Source organism: Motacilla alba, chromosome 1A (genome assembly GCF_015832195.1).
Source record: "Motacilla alba alba isolate MOTALB_02 chromosome 1A, Motacilla_alba_V1.0_pri, whole genome shotgun sequence".
NCBI classification, from domain to species: domain Eukaryota; kingdom Metazoa; phylum Chordata; class Aves; order Passeriformes; family Motacillidae; genus Motacilla; species Motacilla alba.
The window spans coordinates 67,708,403-67,725,994 of record NC_052031.1 but is presented as its reverse complement, the minus strand read 5'-3'; the positions used below and the strand labels follow the sequence as shown (position 1 = coordinate 67,725,994).

Below are 17,592 nucleotides of genomic sequence, written 5' to 3'. Positions count from 1 at the left end.
TCTACAAACTGGAGCATTCCCAAGGAGGTTGAACTGGTCCATGGGCACATTCTGTCCCAGGGCATCTATCCAAAGGAAAACCAACCCTCTTCTGAAAGTAAATTGAGAGTCTTAGAAACAATTTACAAGAAAAGTGTGAGACCATGGGCCACAACTCTCACCACCTCTCACCCACTTCCTGATGTGTAGCACAGGCAGCTTCCACACAGCTCAGTAACCAAGGAAAAGTACTGCAGAGATCAGCTACAACAGATCAGAAAAGCTACCTCGAAGAACTCTGCAACTCTTAAAGCTCTCCCAACTTGACTAGCACCACTAATGTTTCATAAAACAGATAAACTGTCCCTCACTTGTCAAAACACCCCTCGCTTTGCAGTTGTCCCCTGATGTGCAAAGCAATTTGGATAGCTGTAGTGGGGCAGTGGTGGAATGGTACATGCATATCTGTGTGGTACATCCCACATGGATGCAGATGATTTTTCAAGAGCCCAGTGCAATTCTTAGTCTTATCCCCGGCTACACTCTGAAACCACAGGGCTGTTGTCAGAGGTCCCTATCTTTTGTTGCAAAGATTAGAAAGGAGGTCGAAGCTGAATTGCAACTGTGGTTGAAAGTTTTAATCGTATGTGCATATACAAAGAGAAATCTGGGGCACAGGGAAGGACACGACCTAGCACATCTGTGTCAAAGGGGAGGAACGGCGTCAGACAATCCACAAGAGTACCACCGAGGCTGCAGCTCAAGTTGCCTGTGATCTTTAGTAGCAGCTGCAAAAAAATCAGGGCATAAAGAAGATGGAGCAAGTTGAGGGAGGGGCTCCTCTCCACCATGGGTATCAGCGCCCAGAGCAGCCAGAGAAATGATCCAGCCCTGACAGCTCAGCGCCGCAGCCCGGCCATCTGCTGCCCGGCTGCCTCCCAAAGAGGGAGGCTTCTCTGTGCTCCAGAGAGGGGAGCTGAGGACTCCTCCCCCTGCCTGGCGATCCCAGTGTTTTCCCCTGCTCAAAGGAGAGGCACCCTTCCCATCTCCCCGGCTTTGAACGCGTGGGGTCATGCTCTGCTGTCAGCAAAAAGAAGCTTGGCCACTGCGCTCGTCACCGTGCCCGGCTTCCTAGAGGGGCTCCTTTGGAGACCTCAGGAACAGAGGGGGAGAATTTCACAGAGCTGATGGGATATATGGACAAATTTGGTTGGAGCTTCTGGTGTGCATGTTTGGCAGGGAACAGCTGCACCTAGAGACCCCAGCCCCACAGGGGCCCTGTAGGAGCAAACTCAATATGAAATTCCTTCTGATCAAATTGGGGCTGGAATTATGTGTACAGGCACACAATGCTTATTTTTTTTATCCTCATGCCCAAAGGAAGCGGAGTCACTTGTGCTTTTAGTTTTAAAGTCTCCAAAGTAAATCAAATCTTGGCTGGAAAACTGTAAACAAAATCAAGCCAAACAAACAAAAGCTAAACCAAACACTGATTCAGTAAGAGAGTCCCCGTGTCAATCTGTGCTTCCTGCAGGCAGCATGCCATGGCCCAAGTGTGGAATTACTGTCACAGCACATTGCCCTATCTGGTCTACTGCTGCCAATTTTTTTACAAGCCCTCCCCCCACACACATTTCTTAAAAATAACCCCTAAAACCCACCCCTCACAAAATCTCTGGTCCTATGGGAGCAAATATGGGATTAAAGGAAACATTAGGGTAAGGAGCTGAAGTACTGGAGACAAAAATTTACCAACGATGTTTGGACACTGCTGGCACACACAAATAAGCCTTCTGAAAGTGCAGATGCCAAATAATTGCCTGGACCCACTAGCTAGAATATCTATCATGCTGACAGTGTTTTAAGTCTCTTGTTTCATTTAATTTACAAAATGCAATGGAAGAGTAAATACTGGCATGCTCTTGAGCTAAAACTGCTGGGCAAAAGGCAAGGCTGACCTGCATCTAATCCCAGACAGTATATTGTTCTTGAGATTAACACCAAGAACCCTGACAAAACCAGAGGATGACAGAGAGCAGGAACAACAGACCTCTTCCAACTCCTGTCCAAGAGTTGTATGGAGGAGGAACATGGAAAACAAGACTGGGAGAGCTCAGCCTTTCTACCAAAGACCATTTAAACATAAATGTAATTACTCTTGAAGTTTCTATTACAGAGTTAGCCACTAAGGGAAATAATAGAGGTGATACTTCAGTCCAGTAAAGGCTTTAAAAGCTGAAAAAGACTCAAATGCATTCAGCCACCGAGCACAAGTGTGGATTTTAGGAGGTTCTCAGTACTAAATGAAAAAAGACTTCTTGGGCATCTAATTCACAGCACACAAGAGAACTGGCTTTGCCTCTGTGAGCTCTCTAGTTAAAAAAACAACAAAAGTCTAGGTCTTACCAGAACAGACGTTTTATAATGGAATTAATTTTATGGACTGAAGATATTTCACCTTATGGGCTGGCACCTTTTAAGTTCTGAATTGGCAAAAAGGCACCAGCTTGGTGTTGGGAGTCACTCAGGTGTTAATGAGAGCATTAACTGACAGATGGCATTCAAGATATTTCTCGCCTCTCCAATGAAGACAGCTCCTTTGCTACAGCAGAGATCAGGAAAGCTTAATTCTTAACAAGCATACAATGCTTTGGCACAAAGGCAAGCCCTCTGGAAGGGAACGGGAAGGATTCAGGGTTTGCTGGGATGACCTCAGTCAAACATCATTAACAGGGTCAGGAGAAGCAAAGCCTATTTCAGAAGAAAAAAAATAATGTAAGGGCCCCCATGATCAATCTATCGTGGCTTGTCAGAAAGAGAAAGCCTAGGCTGACCTTAGAAGCAATATGAGTTACTACCACCAGCCTGACCTTGAGCTCTCATGTAACAATGGAGACCTTTTTTTACTGTATTAATGAGCTTTCTTATCTGAGGTGGGGGAGGAAGCTTCATGGACCAGCTTGTACTTCACCTTCAATTTACCCTACTGAGAAACTAAGTCAAGTATGATGCAGGGGGGAAGAGTTGCAACCCCATCCTCCAGGGGGAGAAGAGGGTTGGAGAGGAATCCTTCCAAGCCCTGTGTGTGCAGCTGGCTCAGGAGCTGTGGAAGCCAACAGGGAGCACAGACCAGGGGCCAATTTGTCATCAGGGTGACCAAACTGCCTGAGGCCCACGGGACATGAGCACCCTGAAGGGTCTCTCCACAGAACATTCCCTGCAGCAGAGCAAAATGACCAAGAAGATCCAGGAGTCATGACCTCGGGCTTTACCAGCCACATTTAGCAGTGCCACTAGCTGCACCACTGATGGGGACAGACTTCAAAAGCTGCAGCCAAGGACAGTCTAGAGGGAGCAGTAATTCCGCACCATACTTGTGACAGACCTCGGCATGGTCCAACAAGGCAGAGCTCTTGTGATGAAGGAAACAAACACTCAGACACATCCTGCTTGTCAGTGACTGTTTTGAATCTTGCCTGGAGAAAACCTGCCGGTCTGCTAGTGGCTGTGAACAAGAGGAATACAGCTGACATTAACGGACCTGAAAGAGGTCACAAATTAGGGGGGGAAAAATTCAAATTACATTGATCAGACCTCCAGAGTGAAGATTCTCCTAGAGTTGTAAAGACAGCAGAGATTGCTGGAGCACAAGACCATCACAAGGCATGTTCAGGTCTGCCTTTTGTGCTCCACGGCTAGCTAGAACTGTTTTTTTGAATGCAGACATTGTCCAAACCTCAGTAATTCTGTGGCTTACCTGTGTGGCCATCAGGTAAGGGAAGAGAAAGACATCTGAAGAGTTAAGCAGGTGGATGGCACTGGGCTCTCCACACAAGGACATTTGTCTTCACCATTGCTGAACATGGGAATACAATCTCTCTACATCAGAATCACTGTTTTATTTCAAAGTAGAAGGACAAAAGATTACCTAGTTAGCAAATGTTAAGCAGCAGCAGCTCTTCCCTAAAACAATCTGGCCTAACTCCAGGATTTGGCAGTCCAAAATGTGACCAATTGGAGGCCTCCACATCCATGAAAGATACACCCATGTCTCCCACAAAAGTAAAGGATAGCAGAGTAATTTCAGCACCCTAGCAATTCCTGTTCCCTGCTCCTCATTTGTCCACCCCATAACTCACTTCCAGAACTCAAATGTGGCAGAGACCACCTCAAGAATATGCTGAAGTGATGCTTAGACAAGACATCAGGATTGTGGACCTTTCCTCCAACACAGTAACACTAAGCTAGGACAGGAGGTTCACCAGCAGAAGGGTGGCACAATCCTGCTAAAGAAATCCAATTTACATGGTTGGATCTAATTTACATGGTTGTATCTACATGGTGGACTTCCCACCTGAACTCAGCGTTCTTCTTTAGGAGAGGGGGGGAAAAATCTATGAAAACCCATGGCTGCCAGCAGCTATAAGGACCTTCCTGCTCCTTGTCTTCCTCCATCTTCCATGCAATCAACCCTGGGGGAGCTGGAGGGGGAGCTGGCAGACATGCTGCATCCCACAGAGAAGCAGAATAGGAACAGCTCTGGAGCGAGGCAGTGTCTCTGGGGAGGCAGGGAGAATGGAGAGCTGATGTGGGCTGTCTGCTCTAATAAGGGATCACACCACAGGAGCATGTGTTGGCTTGACAGAAGCAAGTGCAGCCACTTAACCTGGCTATGACAGCTGAAGAGGGAGCGTTGCTTTGCCACCCCCAAAAAAAGGGGGGTATGAAGGAAGAGAGGGGAAGGCACGAGGTCACCACAGATGCCCACCCTTCAGGAACATTCCAGGTCTGCTTGTCCAGATTTCTCACCCAGCTACAGCCTGAGCAAGCGTGGAAGTTCCCAGCTTGGGCTCCTTAGCATTGCTAGACCACGCTCAGCAAGTCTCAAACTAGATGGAGATGCCCTTTTACCTCCCCTGAGCTGCTATGTGCTGCCTCCCACCCCTTTTCCCTCACAGGAAGGACAGGAGGCAGCAAGTCCACTCCTCCCAAGGAGGAGCTGAAGCCATCTCACACACCAGTGTGGCAAAAGGGCATGCTCTGATCTTCCCAGCTGCCTGTGGCCCACAATTCTCCAGTGATTTGGCTCTTATCTAGCAACAACCCTATGAATGACACAGCTGCTGGGGCTGCCTTGTTTGTTATTTTGCTGAGGAAAGGCAGAAAAGCAGCAGAGATATCAGCACAGATACAGCACCCTCCTGCATTGCTCTCCTCTGGAAAGGCTCTTTCCTCAGGCTGGCAAATGCCAGGGAGAGGCAGGAGCGCTGAGATAAGTGTCTATTTGATCTTTTTTCCCCCATTCACCCTGGGTTTTTCACTGCTTTATGTTCACAAAACGCCAAGGCAGCTAATCAGTGCTCTGTGACCCCTGTTAATTGGGCTGTGTGAGAGAAAGGCAGCACTGGCAGGAGAAATCACACATACCTGTTACTTTGAACTGTCCTGTCATATTCTGTCTCCCTGCTTGCAGCAGCTCCAAGCACCCTTCTGTGAGCCAGGGCTGCTCTGTTTCCATCCCCATCCCCAAGATCAGCAGGAGGGGCCACAAGTGTTTTGTGTTGTGGCCCTGCCTCCAACACCTCAAAGTACAGGGAGGCAACAAAAAGGCATGTTGTTGATTCTCCTTCCGTGTGAGAAGGTGAAAGTAATTTTAGGTGAAGGAAACACAACCTGCAGGCACTGATGGCCCTTCTTTCACCCACGCCCAGCTGCTCCTCTCTGCCCTTATCTGCCTTGCTGTTTTCTCCCTCACCCTCCCCATCACCACAATAGAGGAAGGAGTGAGCAGATGCCCAGCATCCATCTCCCCTTCCCAAGAGACCAGCAGCCTACATGGCCAAGTGAGCCAGGGAAGGAAAGCGATTGGTGGGAAGATGTGAAACCTTGGAGGGAAAAGGGGATGGATTTGCCAAGCCTGGTGGATTATGCAGTTCTTGGAGGATGAGGAAGACACATATTGCTAACTAGATGCATGCTGCATGCAGGGGCCTGCATATGTTTTTTAGGTAGGAGCAAGGGCTGCTTCAGTGTTTTTGTTGCTTGATTAGGGAAAGGAAGAAATAGGAATATGGTATCAATGAAACCAGAGCAGCCAGAAACACCCCAAACAACACTTGAAGGTACATGGTACCACAGGAAGAGAAAATCCTGGGGGGAAAGGGGATAAGCAGGGGGATACATGCACTGCCCAGACAGATTCAGGGAATATTAGTAGGACTAAAATAAATTTTTTTTGTCTTTCAATTCTAGCTCAACCCCTCCCTCAAACTCAGTGAGTCTCTGCACAATCTCCAGCAAGCGATGACTTGTGCTCTCACTACATGCAGGGTTTTGGACAGAGAAGCAGGAACTCCACCCCCCACTACTGATGCTGCAATTTGAGTGAAAACCAATAATGACAAATCAATGAGTTGGATACGTGGATTAAAAGAGGGGGAAGAGAATTCTGCTAAAAGATCCTGAAACATCACTGTGTTGAGCAAGTTGTATTGCTATATATATTTGTGAAAACATGAATTAATCAGATCAACAGAAAGGATTATTTACCTTGAATGCATAGAAAGAACAGACAATTCCAGACAGTTTTTAAAACTGTCTTATCCCTTAACTACATCTGCATAAATACAATAAATTAAGAGTGATGATGCTATTTTCCATGAGCATTGCTGGTTTTGACTCAGGGTGACCATGTTCACACCAAACATGTGTTTAAACACATCTGCCCAGCTTTGCTGACACACTAACCCCACAGGTACTCTGTACTTCACAGTTTATTCAATTTTACCTTTAGGGCACTACCCTGAAACCATTAGTCAAAGGGTGCAGGAACAAATCAGTTGCATCCAATGTGATATACAGCCCACGAAAGCAGCAAGGGTAGCTTTAAACTCCAAGAGGAAAACAGCTCTCTAATCAGTCACTGACATGCATTTTCAGCCACCATGTTGAAACTTGCACTACAGCTCCAGCACGGAGGAAGACTTGAAAATAGAGACCTCAGCTCCTTGAGATATGGCTGAAATTGTAAAATACTGTGCATCTAGAAATATAGAGGAACTTCCAGAAAACTCCTGGAGAGAAGGTTGGTCAGACATCCTGCCTGTGTGAATGGGAAGAAAACTCCAATGTCTGTCAAGAAGTAAGAGGTTTCTGCTTCTTTGGTGGGGGTAGCACTGAACAGTTCAGCAACCAAAGAGGAGGCAAGCTGAGTGTCCCCAGAAGGGTCAGCTACTGTTTTCCTGCCTTGAGGAACCTGCTGAGCCATGTGAGACCAAGAAAGAGGCAATATCAGTTATGAAAGCTTTCCCCAGCAAGAGAAGCACAGCAGGTACTACAACAGGGTGGTTCCAGTTCTGATGCCATCACATTTTACATCTGAGGTGCCAAGGACCAAGGGAAGAAGTTATCTCACACCATCACCTATGATAAATTAACAACAGAACTGAAAATGCCTAGCACACCTAAAAAGCTTTGCTGTCAACAACAAGCTGTGATTCTTCAAGAACACACAAGGGAGATGTCTAAGTGTAGGCCATCTCCTGCCATGTGGTGACATTGATCTTGGCTGGGGATGGCAGGGAAAATGGCTTTCATTAAGCAATGAATTCCCTGGCATGCTGGTGAATAGGCTTGGAGAGCTGAGCAGAGCTGGAGCCCAACACTTCCCTATCCAACGAGATCTATCACCACAGCTAATTCATATTCACCATAATTCATATTCCAGGAATATGAATTTTTCCCTCAGAGCATGTTCAGAACAAGAGACAAGAATCTCCCAAGACCCTGAGGTACAGAGAGAACTCTGTCATGTTCAAAATCAGAAAGTGAGTGACAGAGACCAGCAGCCAAGGCAGAATGGCAGGAGGCAGAAGAGAGGTCCTGAGCCTCAGAGCCAACAGGAGCTGTGTGCTAAAGGCACAAGATAAACACTGGTACCAAAGGATGGGAAGATAATGGCAAAGAGATGTTTTCATGACAGGTTCTGATGTCAATGGTGCTGGTGCACAAGGCAGACGTGCACAGTGAGACTGAAGAAACAACGCTCTGACCTGTGGAGCACAGCTGGTCCCCTGGTGCAGCTTAAGATCACCAAGAGAAGATTAAGCCATGCAGATGCCAAACTGGAGATTTTAATGGCACATCAGCAGGCTGGATGACGCCAACAGAGTAAACATTATCAGTAAATTGTGCCACTTTTTGGATGCGACACAAAACCAAAAAGCCTGGGTTCTCCAGAGAGCAGGAGAGTAAATCCAAGACAGCAGCTCCTAGGGCCAGTTTTAGAGCTCAAAAAGCAATTCCTGAACACAAAACCATCTGACCTGGACATTTCTGCAAACAACTTAGCAAAGGCAAGGTACCTTTCTCCCTAATATATAGAAGCCAGATTTTTGTCAGCCTTGTAAAGAAAGTCAAAGGCAGGAGGGTCCCCTGGCAGCTGAATTCAGCAAAATGCTGAATCTGAAAGGCCCTGGTCAGCAGGTGAACATCCTCCAGTCTCCACAGGGATGGATGCCTCCCAGCAGCCCTCAGGAATTCGGAGTGCTGCATTCTTTTCCCATTTCTTCCCCAAGGCTTATCAGACACCGAGGATGGGAATGGCTCATAGGCACAAGGATCACACAGCCAGGACAGCCTGAAGCCCGGGGGCTTCTGCATTGCTGCTGCGTCAAGTACCTTCGCCTTTGAATAACAAAGGGCAACCTCTTGAAGGATCCAAAGGCAAAACAAAAAGAGCCCGTGTCAGAACTATTAACGAATCCGAACTAGTTACTCGTGGTTTGATAGAAAAAGAAAAGGGAGCAAGAGAGATCTGAGCGCTCAAAAAGGAATGAGCAAGTTCCTTTGGGGAGGGTGACTGGGGGGGATTTGGGTAACACTGGTGGGGGGTGATGCACCGGCAAGATGCAGGCTGGAGGGGTTCTGCTGAGGGACACCTGGCTTCCTGCAGGATGGGTTCACAGCCAGCACACACTGCTCTGACCTGGAAAAGTGCAGGGAGGGATGCTGATGGCCACACAGACAAATGAAGGGTGAGAACGGCTGCTGGACTCCCTGCTCTTGCCACACGCTGCTTCACGTGCGTGTTTTTGACTTTTATTTCCTTGGTTATTGTCCTGTGTTGTGTGACCTCAACAACCAAGCACACAAGGAGTGCCCCAACAAGAAGCTACTCTGGACATGATGAAATGAAGATCAAGCCACAGCACCCTTTATCTCAGGAGGGATGAGCACAGTCTTCTGGATGGTCCAGAATAAACAAATGTATGGACGGCCCAAATTTCACCTTGTGACTGAACAGCAAGGGCTTTGGTTTTTCTGCGATGACAATTCACTTCTCCCATCGATGACCTTCACCTGCATCTAGCCAGGCTCCAATATGTACTTGCCAATTTTAATCCACATGCTTCTTCCTTTCTACTGCTGTTATTTGATTCTTTTTGAGAAGCTCCTTGGGGGCTGGAGCTGATTAACTTACAAAAGACCCAAATACATCTCCTATATTCTGAAGGAGCAAACAGGAATGGGGCTTACATGCTTCACATTGAGACTGGAAGAGGATCATTACTTACTATTCATTCCTGGATCCTTGAAGAACAAGTGAAGCCAGCTTAATGCTGCATTGTTCATTCCTAGTGCCCATCAACAGAAAGCATGCTCCCAATTCACTGCCACAAGGAAAGACAACAGTATTGCAGTGCCATAAGCACTTCTGATTGTTTGGGGGCTGCAGAGAGGACCTTAGGGTATTACAGTGACGATGGGCACTGTGGGGAAGAAGCTGGAGTTATTGTCTTGATGATGGTGGGCAAATAGGACACATGCCTGTATTACAGCACAAATCCATATGAAACAAGCCCTTATGTGCCTTACTGCTCATAGAAAAGTACACAATGTCAGAGAAAAGAGTCCCCTGTGAGGCACAAAATAAGCTTAGCAAATTCATTTCTTAGAATCAGCCCCACACATTATAAGTTTCTGGAGACCATGGCTAAACCTAAGTTTTTACAGATATATAGGTCCTAAAGAAGTCCCTTTTGGGATTTGTTTCAGAACAGGTCTTTTATCTTCTTTTCTCTAAAGTTTAAACCAGTACATTGGTTGAGGCAGAAAGAAACTGAGGAAGGCTGGAAGGTAAAATGGGAGAAAAAGTAAAAGCATACGTGACTTAGAACAGAGACTGACATGACACACCACATCATCACAGTGGCCTAGCAGCTGGCCAGCAGCCATTCCAGCTGTTCAAGCCTACTGAGCCTAAAAGGCTCCAAAAAAATTACTTCAGATCTTCTCCAATATTCACCCTTGGACTAAACATTGGTTTCTGAAATTGGATGAGGTGCTGGGAAGTGGCCTGCAAAACCAACTGTGCTGGAGCCAAAATCCTGCACCAGTGTTTTGGAGCATCACTGCAAGCCTCAAGAGTAAGGGCAAAGGTTTCACATCAGGCAAACTTCCACACCCCATCTGTCTCTCTACCCAATCCTTTGCCTTCTTCCTTGAAAGGAGAACATATTTTCACTTGCCTTCTCAGTTTCTTTTTTCATCATTGCTTTCTTCCTCCTCTCCAGAGTACTTGGTTTGCAACATCAAGAAGTTATAAATACAGCTGTTTCTTTCATATTTCATGCTCTGACACTGGCATGATGACATCACTGCAGTCTCCAAGACCCTTTGCTGACTGTTCCCTGTTCCTCCTTTGAAGTTTAGCCACCTATTCCTCCCTGTCAATGTTTTGCATAACTCCCTCTCCCCAGCAATCCAATCTGTTTGTCTCTCATCCATCTGCCCTGACAATAACTGCACAGCTTTTCCTCTTTTTCTTTCCCCATTTTCAGTCCTTATTCTCCACCACATCCATGGAATAGCACTTCCAGAACATGCTACCAACTTTTCTTCAAATTCTTCTTTAGAGATTCATTTTATCCATCTGAGAATCAAAGACATTTACTTAGCTTTAGTTATATTTCAACTCTATAATTTTATTCCACTGTGCTTCTCATTAATCTCTGAATGACCGTGTTATTTTACTGCTGTAATCTCATCCTTCCTTTGCCAACACCTGCCAGCTGCTTCATTTTCACTTTTTACCCTTTAAAAGGCTCACCTTGCATGGCTTGGCTATTACTATAATAAATATTAAAATTAGATTCAAGACGAGCAGCGCAGCCACTTCATCTCCCTTGCCCCCTCACAGTATCTGCTGTGCTGATGATACCAGGCTGATTCCAGAGGCCATCCACCAATATCCATGATGTATGCAAGGCAGCACTTGTTAAAAGTCAGACTGTAAATAATGCTGATCTTGTTGATATTCACTTGGCATTCATGAATATGACTCTGAGTTACTGAGGTGCTTTGTGGCCAGGCATGGAAGTAGTTGTTAAAACCAAGGTCACTGGTGCAAGAGCCAGCTGCTAAAATTCCTCCCAAAGGTGGTGGGCACCAGGTCTGCTGTGACTGAGCTTAGGCTGGCTGCCCCAGAGGTTATGGCATGGGCTGAAGTGGTGAATTCATTCAGCTCAGTCTCAGTACCTTGGCTTAGCTCTTCCCACAGCCCAGTTCACACAGTATCCATGAGACTGAAATCTCAGCACTGGTTCGCCATTCCTGTTGACCTGCCACTTCATCCCCCAGACCAGACTGACAAACAGCAGTTCTGGAAGGACACAGCTCATCTAGGCACGTGCACAAGGGTGATTTCAAGGTGTTAAGCATTTTACTGAGGTCTCTTTTACCAAAATATGAGACCTGGGGTAACCCCCAAAGCACCTGTAAGGACACAGTCTGCACAGAATAAAGGACAAGGTTGGACAAAAGTGACAAAGCAGAAGGAAGAAGCAAAATATCCAGAGCTATTAAACACAGTCCTCAGAAACAGGTATTGCTCCTCAGTAGGTTAGAAAATTGCAGATTTTCTCTCTCTTCCTGAGGAAAGCTCAAATAAGTGATTACAGAACAAGTGTTAGAAAATATACAGAATGGACACAGTGTCCTTGAGTGGCAACTCAGCAAGTAGGAAATACAGCTCTCAGATGCCATACTGGGAGTATTTCTCAATGCCACCACTAAGGATAGGACAGAAATAATTTAAACAATTGCAACGAAGGGGAATTAAGGAATATCCTCTTATTATCCCCATCAGAAAAAAAAGGTGCTAACTACAAGCCAAAGACTCCAAGGATAGTTTAGGGATCCCAAAAGAGCTCAAGGTGGGTGCAAAACCAATGATCCCCTTGGGAAGAAAAAAATTCCAGTGCATTAGGGAAGAATAAAAAGGAAAAAACAATTGAGATTTCTAGGGAAGCAAATCCCCTCTGGTGGCACACAAGTCAAAAAGAGAGTTTTCAGCTATACTGATGGACCAATCCCCTGAGGTGTAAAAAAAGAAAAGAATCTCATGGGGCATAGGGGGGGAAAAAAAAGCATGAGATACTGTTTTCCTTCCTCCTCACATTCTGGCCTTTGTGCATGTCAAAAAAATAAAACATAAGAAAAAGCAGCAAAGATGTTTTTTGAGACAAAGTAGCAGCATACAAAATGCCTCCCAACAAGAAACATGATAAACTTATTAAAACTTTTTATGACATCACACGAGAAAACCAGCAAAAGTGCAATAACAGAACATTGAAGAATGAGTTTCACCCAAAGAAAAGCTGAACAGCAGGAGCTTTTCTGGAATATTTTAGTTGAGTGTACACATCCATGTCACACCATCACTTCTTACTTAAAAACAGCTGCAGAAGGCTCCTGCTGTGGCCGCTGCCGTTAGCTGAAGCTCTGATCTTCCTGTCTTCATACAAGTCATCAAGCCACATTTCCTGCTGGAATTAAAGTGGCAGCCCCTAGGGACTATGCAGCTACCCAATTTATATCACAGAGAATCTGAAGCAAGCACCAGGATTTTTTTTTTTTAACTGCTTAATTTTTATTTATCTTTTTGCAACCCCCAAATTCTAATAAGAGTTTTTCTGGGCATTTGCCTTTTGAAGCCATTACAAGAAAACACAGACATTTTAAGACCTGTGCAAAAGAGCTGGGAGCAGGAAAAACCTGTGGGCAATCTCACTGGCATCAAACCAAAGCATGCCTTGGATACCTATTGCACCCACAGTGGTTACATACAGATGGTACAGATGGTATATGGATACTGTGAGGGGTATTTATAAAACAACAAAAGCTGCAGATCATGACACACAAGTATTTTGGCTCAGAGTAAAAATAGGAGAGCAACAGGGAAACTGTCCTGGCCAAGTGCTCAAACTACCTGGTGCCAAGCAAAGACAGCTACAGGGTCGTTGCTAAAGATGCAGAAATGCAGCAACTGGTTTTTGTTCTGTACTTCTACAGTACTTAACACAGCAAGAACCGGGTCAATGGAGTGTTCCTAACAGCTATGATAGGTTATGATAAATAAGACTTTGGAGAAGATCACGTAGCATCCCATTAAGTAGTCTCTGTAGTTAAACACAGATATCCATAACTCAAAGAAAGTCCTATGTTACCAGACAACGCTCCTTAGACATCAAGCAGGGTAAAAAGCAGTCTCTCTTGTATGTGATTCTTTTTCTTTTTTTTTTTTTTGTTAAAAAGTCTGTCATAAATAATATCAAAATCAAGGCAAAGTTGCTCTACTTCAAAACCAAGGATCATAGAAGCCTACAAAAGTAATAATCTCTTTTTTTTTCAAAGAATGGAAAGCAAATCAAACTACAGCATGTTAAATTGAGCATTAGAAGGGCTCTCAGCCACTTCCAAAATTACTTGAGAGCACATTATAATTAGCAAAGGTATGTGACAGTTTTATACCCCTCTATGATGCATGATTAAAGCCAGGCAGCCCAGTCCTGTGCACCGTCAAAACAGATGTGACAAGAACTGCAAGCTGCTCCCAGACAGACTGTGAGAAAGCATAGGCAGATAACATTTTGGCCATCAAAGATGTAAGACCCGACACAAAACTAATTAAACCTCAAAACCCCTCGGAGAGGTAGGAAAACTGAGGTTTTATGAAGCATCCCGTGCTTGAGCTGCAGTGCCCCAGCCCGAGAGCAGGAATGAGAACAAACTCCTGCCTCCCTCTCTGAGGTGCAACAAGGAACAGAAATTTACAGCCTTGAGAGTAACAGCTCACAGCCTCAGCACCAGGATGCAGGGCACAAATGCCTGGAGAGATGCTGCAGTAACACCAGCAGGATGATCTGTGACACTGCTGATTTTTCCCACCCAAGACTGATACCTCTTATCTGTCCACAGCAGAGAAGAATGGAGTCCTGGGCCACTGTGAAAATCCCAGTCTGAACCCCACACAAATCCTGTGCCACGTTTGCATGGCTTTGTCTGCTGAGCACTCAAAATATCAATTAGAGGCTCAGCTTCCTACCACTAACTGCGGAAAAACAAGGTACAGGAGGGAAGCTGTGCATCAGCCAAGGCCTATGCCTCCTGAACTGCGGTTAGAGGGGAAAAAAGGTGTTGCAAGGAAACGTGTAAGGAACATGGAGAATTTTAGGCTTTTGGATTTCACAGCTGGTTTTAAGTGTGAAACAGTGTGGCAAGTTTGTTTCTGAGAAGTATATCCAAGCCATCCCTTTTATTCTTATTTATCTTCAGATTTTCATATTTAGACTACATCTTAATGCTTCTTCCTTCACGACATCCCTCTGAATACAGCATCTTTCCCTCTTGTTTCCAGGTAGCCTCCCCCACTGCTTCCTCTGCAGTGCTTCAGAGCTCAGCTCTTTAACATCCTGGCAGTTTTCCTGATATATCCCTGAAGCCATTCCCACCACACCGCTCCTGTTGTGCCCTCTTCGCCATCTCCTCTGCAAAAATTTCTTTCCTCATTATCCCCATGCTCACAGGGTAACCCTTCCTCTTCTACAGGAGGCTGCAGAAATGGTACAGCTGGTTTCTCCTTCAGGCACCTCAGGCTTTCCCCAGCACCTCTGTTTGGGAGTTTGGTTGTGTGTTTTGTTTGTTGGTGTGTTTGGGTTACAGACAGACAGACAGACAACTTGCCAGCGTCCAAGGACTCACCCATGATTCATCCCTGAATTTTCTTAGTCAAAAGAGTTGCAAATGGGGAGGCAATTACACAGTGCAATCACTCAGTGGACTCTCTTAGATCTGGAGAGTTTTGGAGAACCTCACAAAATTCATTAATTTTATCAAAGACAAATCTTCCACTGCTGCTATAAGGGTTAAACTGGTTCAGGTGGGCAAAATACTTAAGCCTCTACATTCTGATGGCTTTGGTATGAAGAAATAAACTTGCTGCATGTTTACAAGCAGGTATATATTGCTCTGTGGCTATTTTGATGAAGAAGATGATACACATGACTGCAGACCCTTTACAATCAATCATTTTGGAGATAGTAAAAGCAGTGCAGCTGCCTGGTTCAGCTCCTGATACCCACTGATGCTGAATGTCTATGCAGCAATGAAAGAGAACTTAATTAAGTGGCATATGCATATATAAATCAACTATATAGATTTTGTTGAACATAATCAGTCAATCAGAAATAGAGCTTTCAATACAAGCACCTATGGTTCTGCCTATGCACCAGCCTAAGCCTCTCCACAACAGGGGGATCTGAGGGAGCAGGACTGCTTCCAAGCAACTGCATGTGTTGCCAAGCTGTCTTTGTCCCCACAATTATGCTTTGCTATTAACATGATTCACAAAAGAACAAATAAAACACACTGCAACAAGCCTTTGCTATCACTGGAAGCACATTTTGCTGTGCGAGTGGCAGTCCTCTAAAGAATGATGCTCTGCAGATGTCTCCATTTGGGAGGCTGCTTTAGTGGACACTGACAAAGTGTCTCTGGATGTCAAAACCTCAAGAGAACGTGTCAAATCACTTTCTAACATCCTGCAGCTGAAGTGATTCCAATACTTTTATTTCTAAGAAAATAATCATTGTTGGCCCTATGTAAAGCAAATGGGATCTTTCACGCTGGTGAGGTGTGGGCAGAGCAGCAAGTTTTATGCTACGCAATACATACAAACGTTGAAAACATATGTGATGACTTAATATCACTAATTTGACCAAACAGAGTGCAGAGCATAACAGCAGATGTGAATGTTCACCGTGTGCTACAGCAGAGCATCAAAAGCACGGCATCTGAACAAAGGAGTTTGCTTAACGGCTCTGTACAATTAAAAGCCAACAACTCAACCCAAGAGAACTCGAATTCCCTTTCACTCTGTGAAGCATCTGGCCTGATTGCTGGTGGCTGCTGATCAGGGCCATGTCATCACTCCAAAGCCGTGAAACATCCCGCCACCGTGTTAATTAGCTCCCCTCGCAAAGAGCCCAAGCCATAGAGAGAGGTGACTCACGTGATGTCTCTGCGCTGATAGCAACCTTGAAGAAGGCAAGCGATCAGGTCGCTGATAAACTCCACATCATCCCCGTGAAGAGCAGCTTCCAGTTCCTAATGAGCAGAAAGGAGAGAAGAAAAAAAAAAATTCCAACCATTAAACTAATTCCTTAAAATTTCCTGCTAGCTCATCTGGACCAAAAAGACCCAAACAGCCTCATGTGTGTGTACAGCAGCAAAGCGCACGTGGGGTAAACTGACCTTCCTCATCATTAAAAATACTGCTTCTACTACCTCTTCATTGCAAGAGTTTATGGGAAGACCTTGAAAGGTTTTTACTGAATGTCACTCTCCAGCCAGAAGACTAATGCTTTTGTCTGGACGCAGAAAAACAGGGTTCAGTGAGGTTGAGACACACTACAGCCTAATGAGAAAGGCATGATTTCTCCCGTGTTCACCTGATGGTCAGGAATCAACAGTTTCATTCTTCTGCTTTACCTCCATTCACTGAGGCTGGTGAGCTCAATTTAAAAGATGTGCTCAGAAGGCAGGGCACTAAAAGCCACTTACAACCCAGAAGTAGCAGCTTCAGATGGATTGCCAGAAATGGCTGAAAGCTAGCAAGCAAATGCCTCAAAGAAAAGCAGGCATTTTGATTATTTGACTTATTTCTTATTCAGCTCCTTTTTTTCCCCAACTCCAGTAAGAGAGAAAGGAAGGAGGGATGTCAGACTTTGTGGCCCAAAATCTCAATTCTTGACGGAGAATATCATGGGTATTCTAGCACAGCAGAGTTCACAAAGATGTGATGCAGAAATTGATCCACAAAAAGGATAAACTCCTGAAACTTAGTTATGATGAATTTTGCATGTATTGTGAGAAACATATTTTTTTCAGCTAGCAGTTTCAAGCTTTGTTTTCCAAATATCATTTGGTTAATTACAGTTTTATTTGTATGCCAGAAAATTATTCACAGATCCACTTTCTCTAAGACTTATCATCACTACCATACAGCATTTAACAAGACTTAATATGGATAAACAATATAGGCAGAAGAAGCTATTCTTTTTGGGTTTCAGAGTAAATAATGGATTGAATACAAATTCCTACTTGAATGTTACTCAACAGACTGTTACACAAATAGCTAAGCTAATGGCTACAGAATAAAGGTTAATGGCCAGAGAATAAAGGATAAACGTTTTGGCACTTAACCAATAAAGAAGAGAAAGTGCTTTTTTTATTAGACCGCAGTAACTGCAGTAATAAAATTATTGATAACAG

General features: G+C 44.9%; 1 protein-coding gene across 3 annotated transcripts in view; it reads right to left on the bottom strand.

Moving 5' to 3' along the window:
- LOC119708041 (cat eye syndrome critical region protein 2) overlaps positions 1 to 17,592 on the bottom strand; it is a 92,937-nt gene that overhangs the window by 27,262 nt on the left and 48,083 nt on the right. For all 3 annotated transcript variants that reach the window (XM_038153872.1, XM_038153873.1, XM_038153875.1), the window contains exon 2: positions 16,331 to 16,425. In XM_038153872.1, the coding sequence (XP_038009800.1) occupies positions 16,331 to 16,425 (95 nt within the window). The remainder of the gene's footprint in view (positions 1 to 16,330; positions 16,426 to 17,592) is intronic.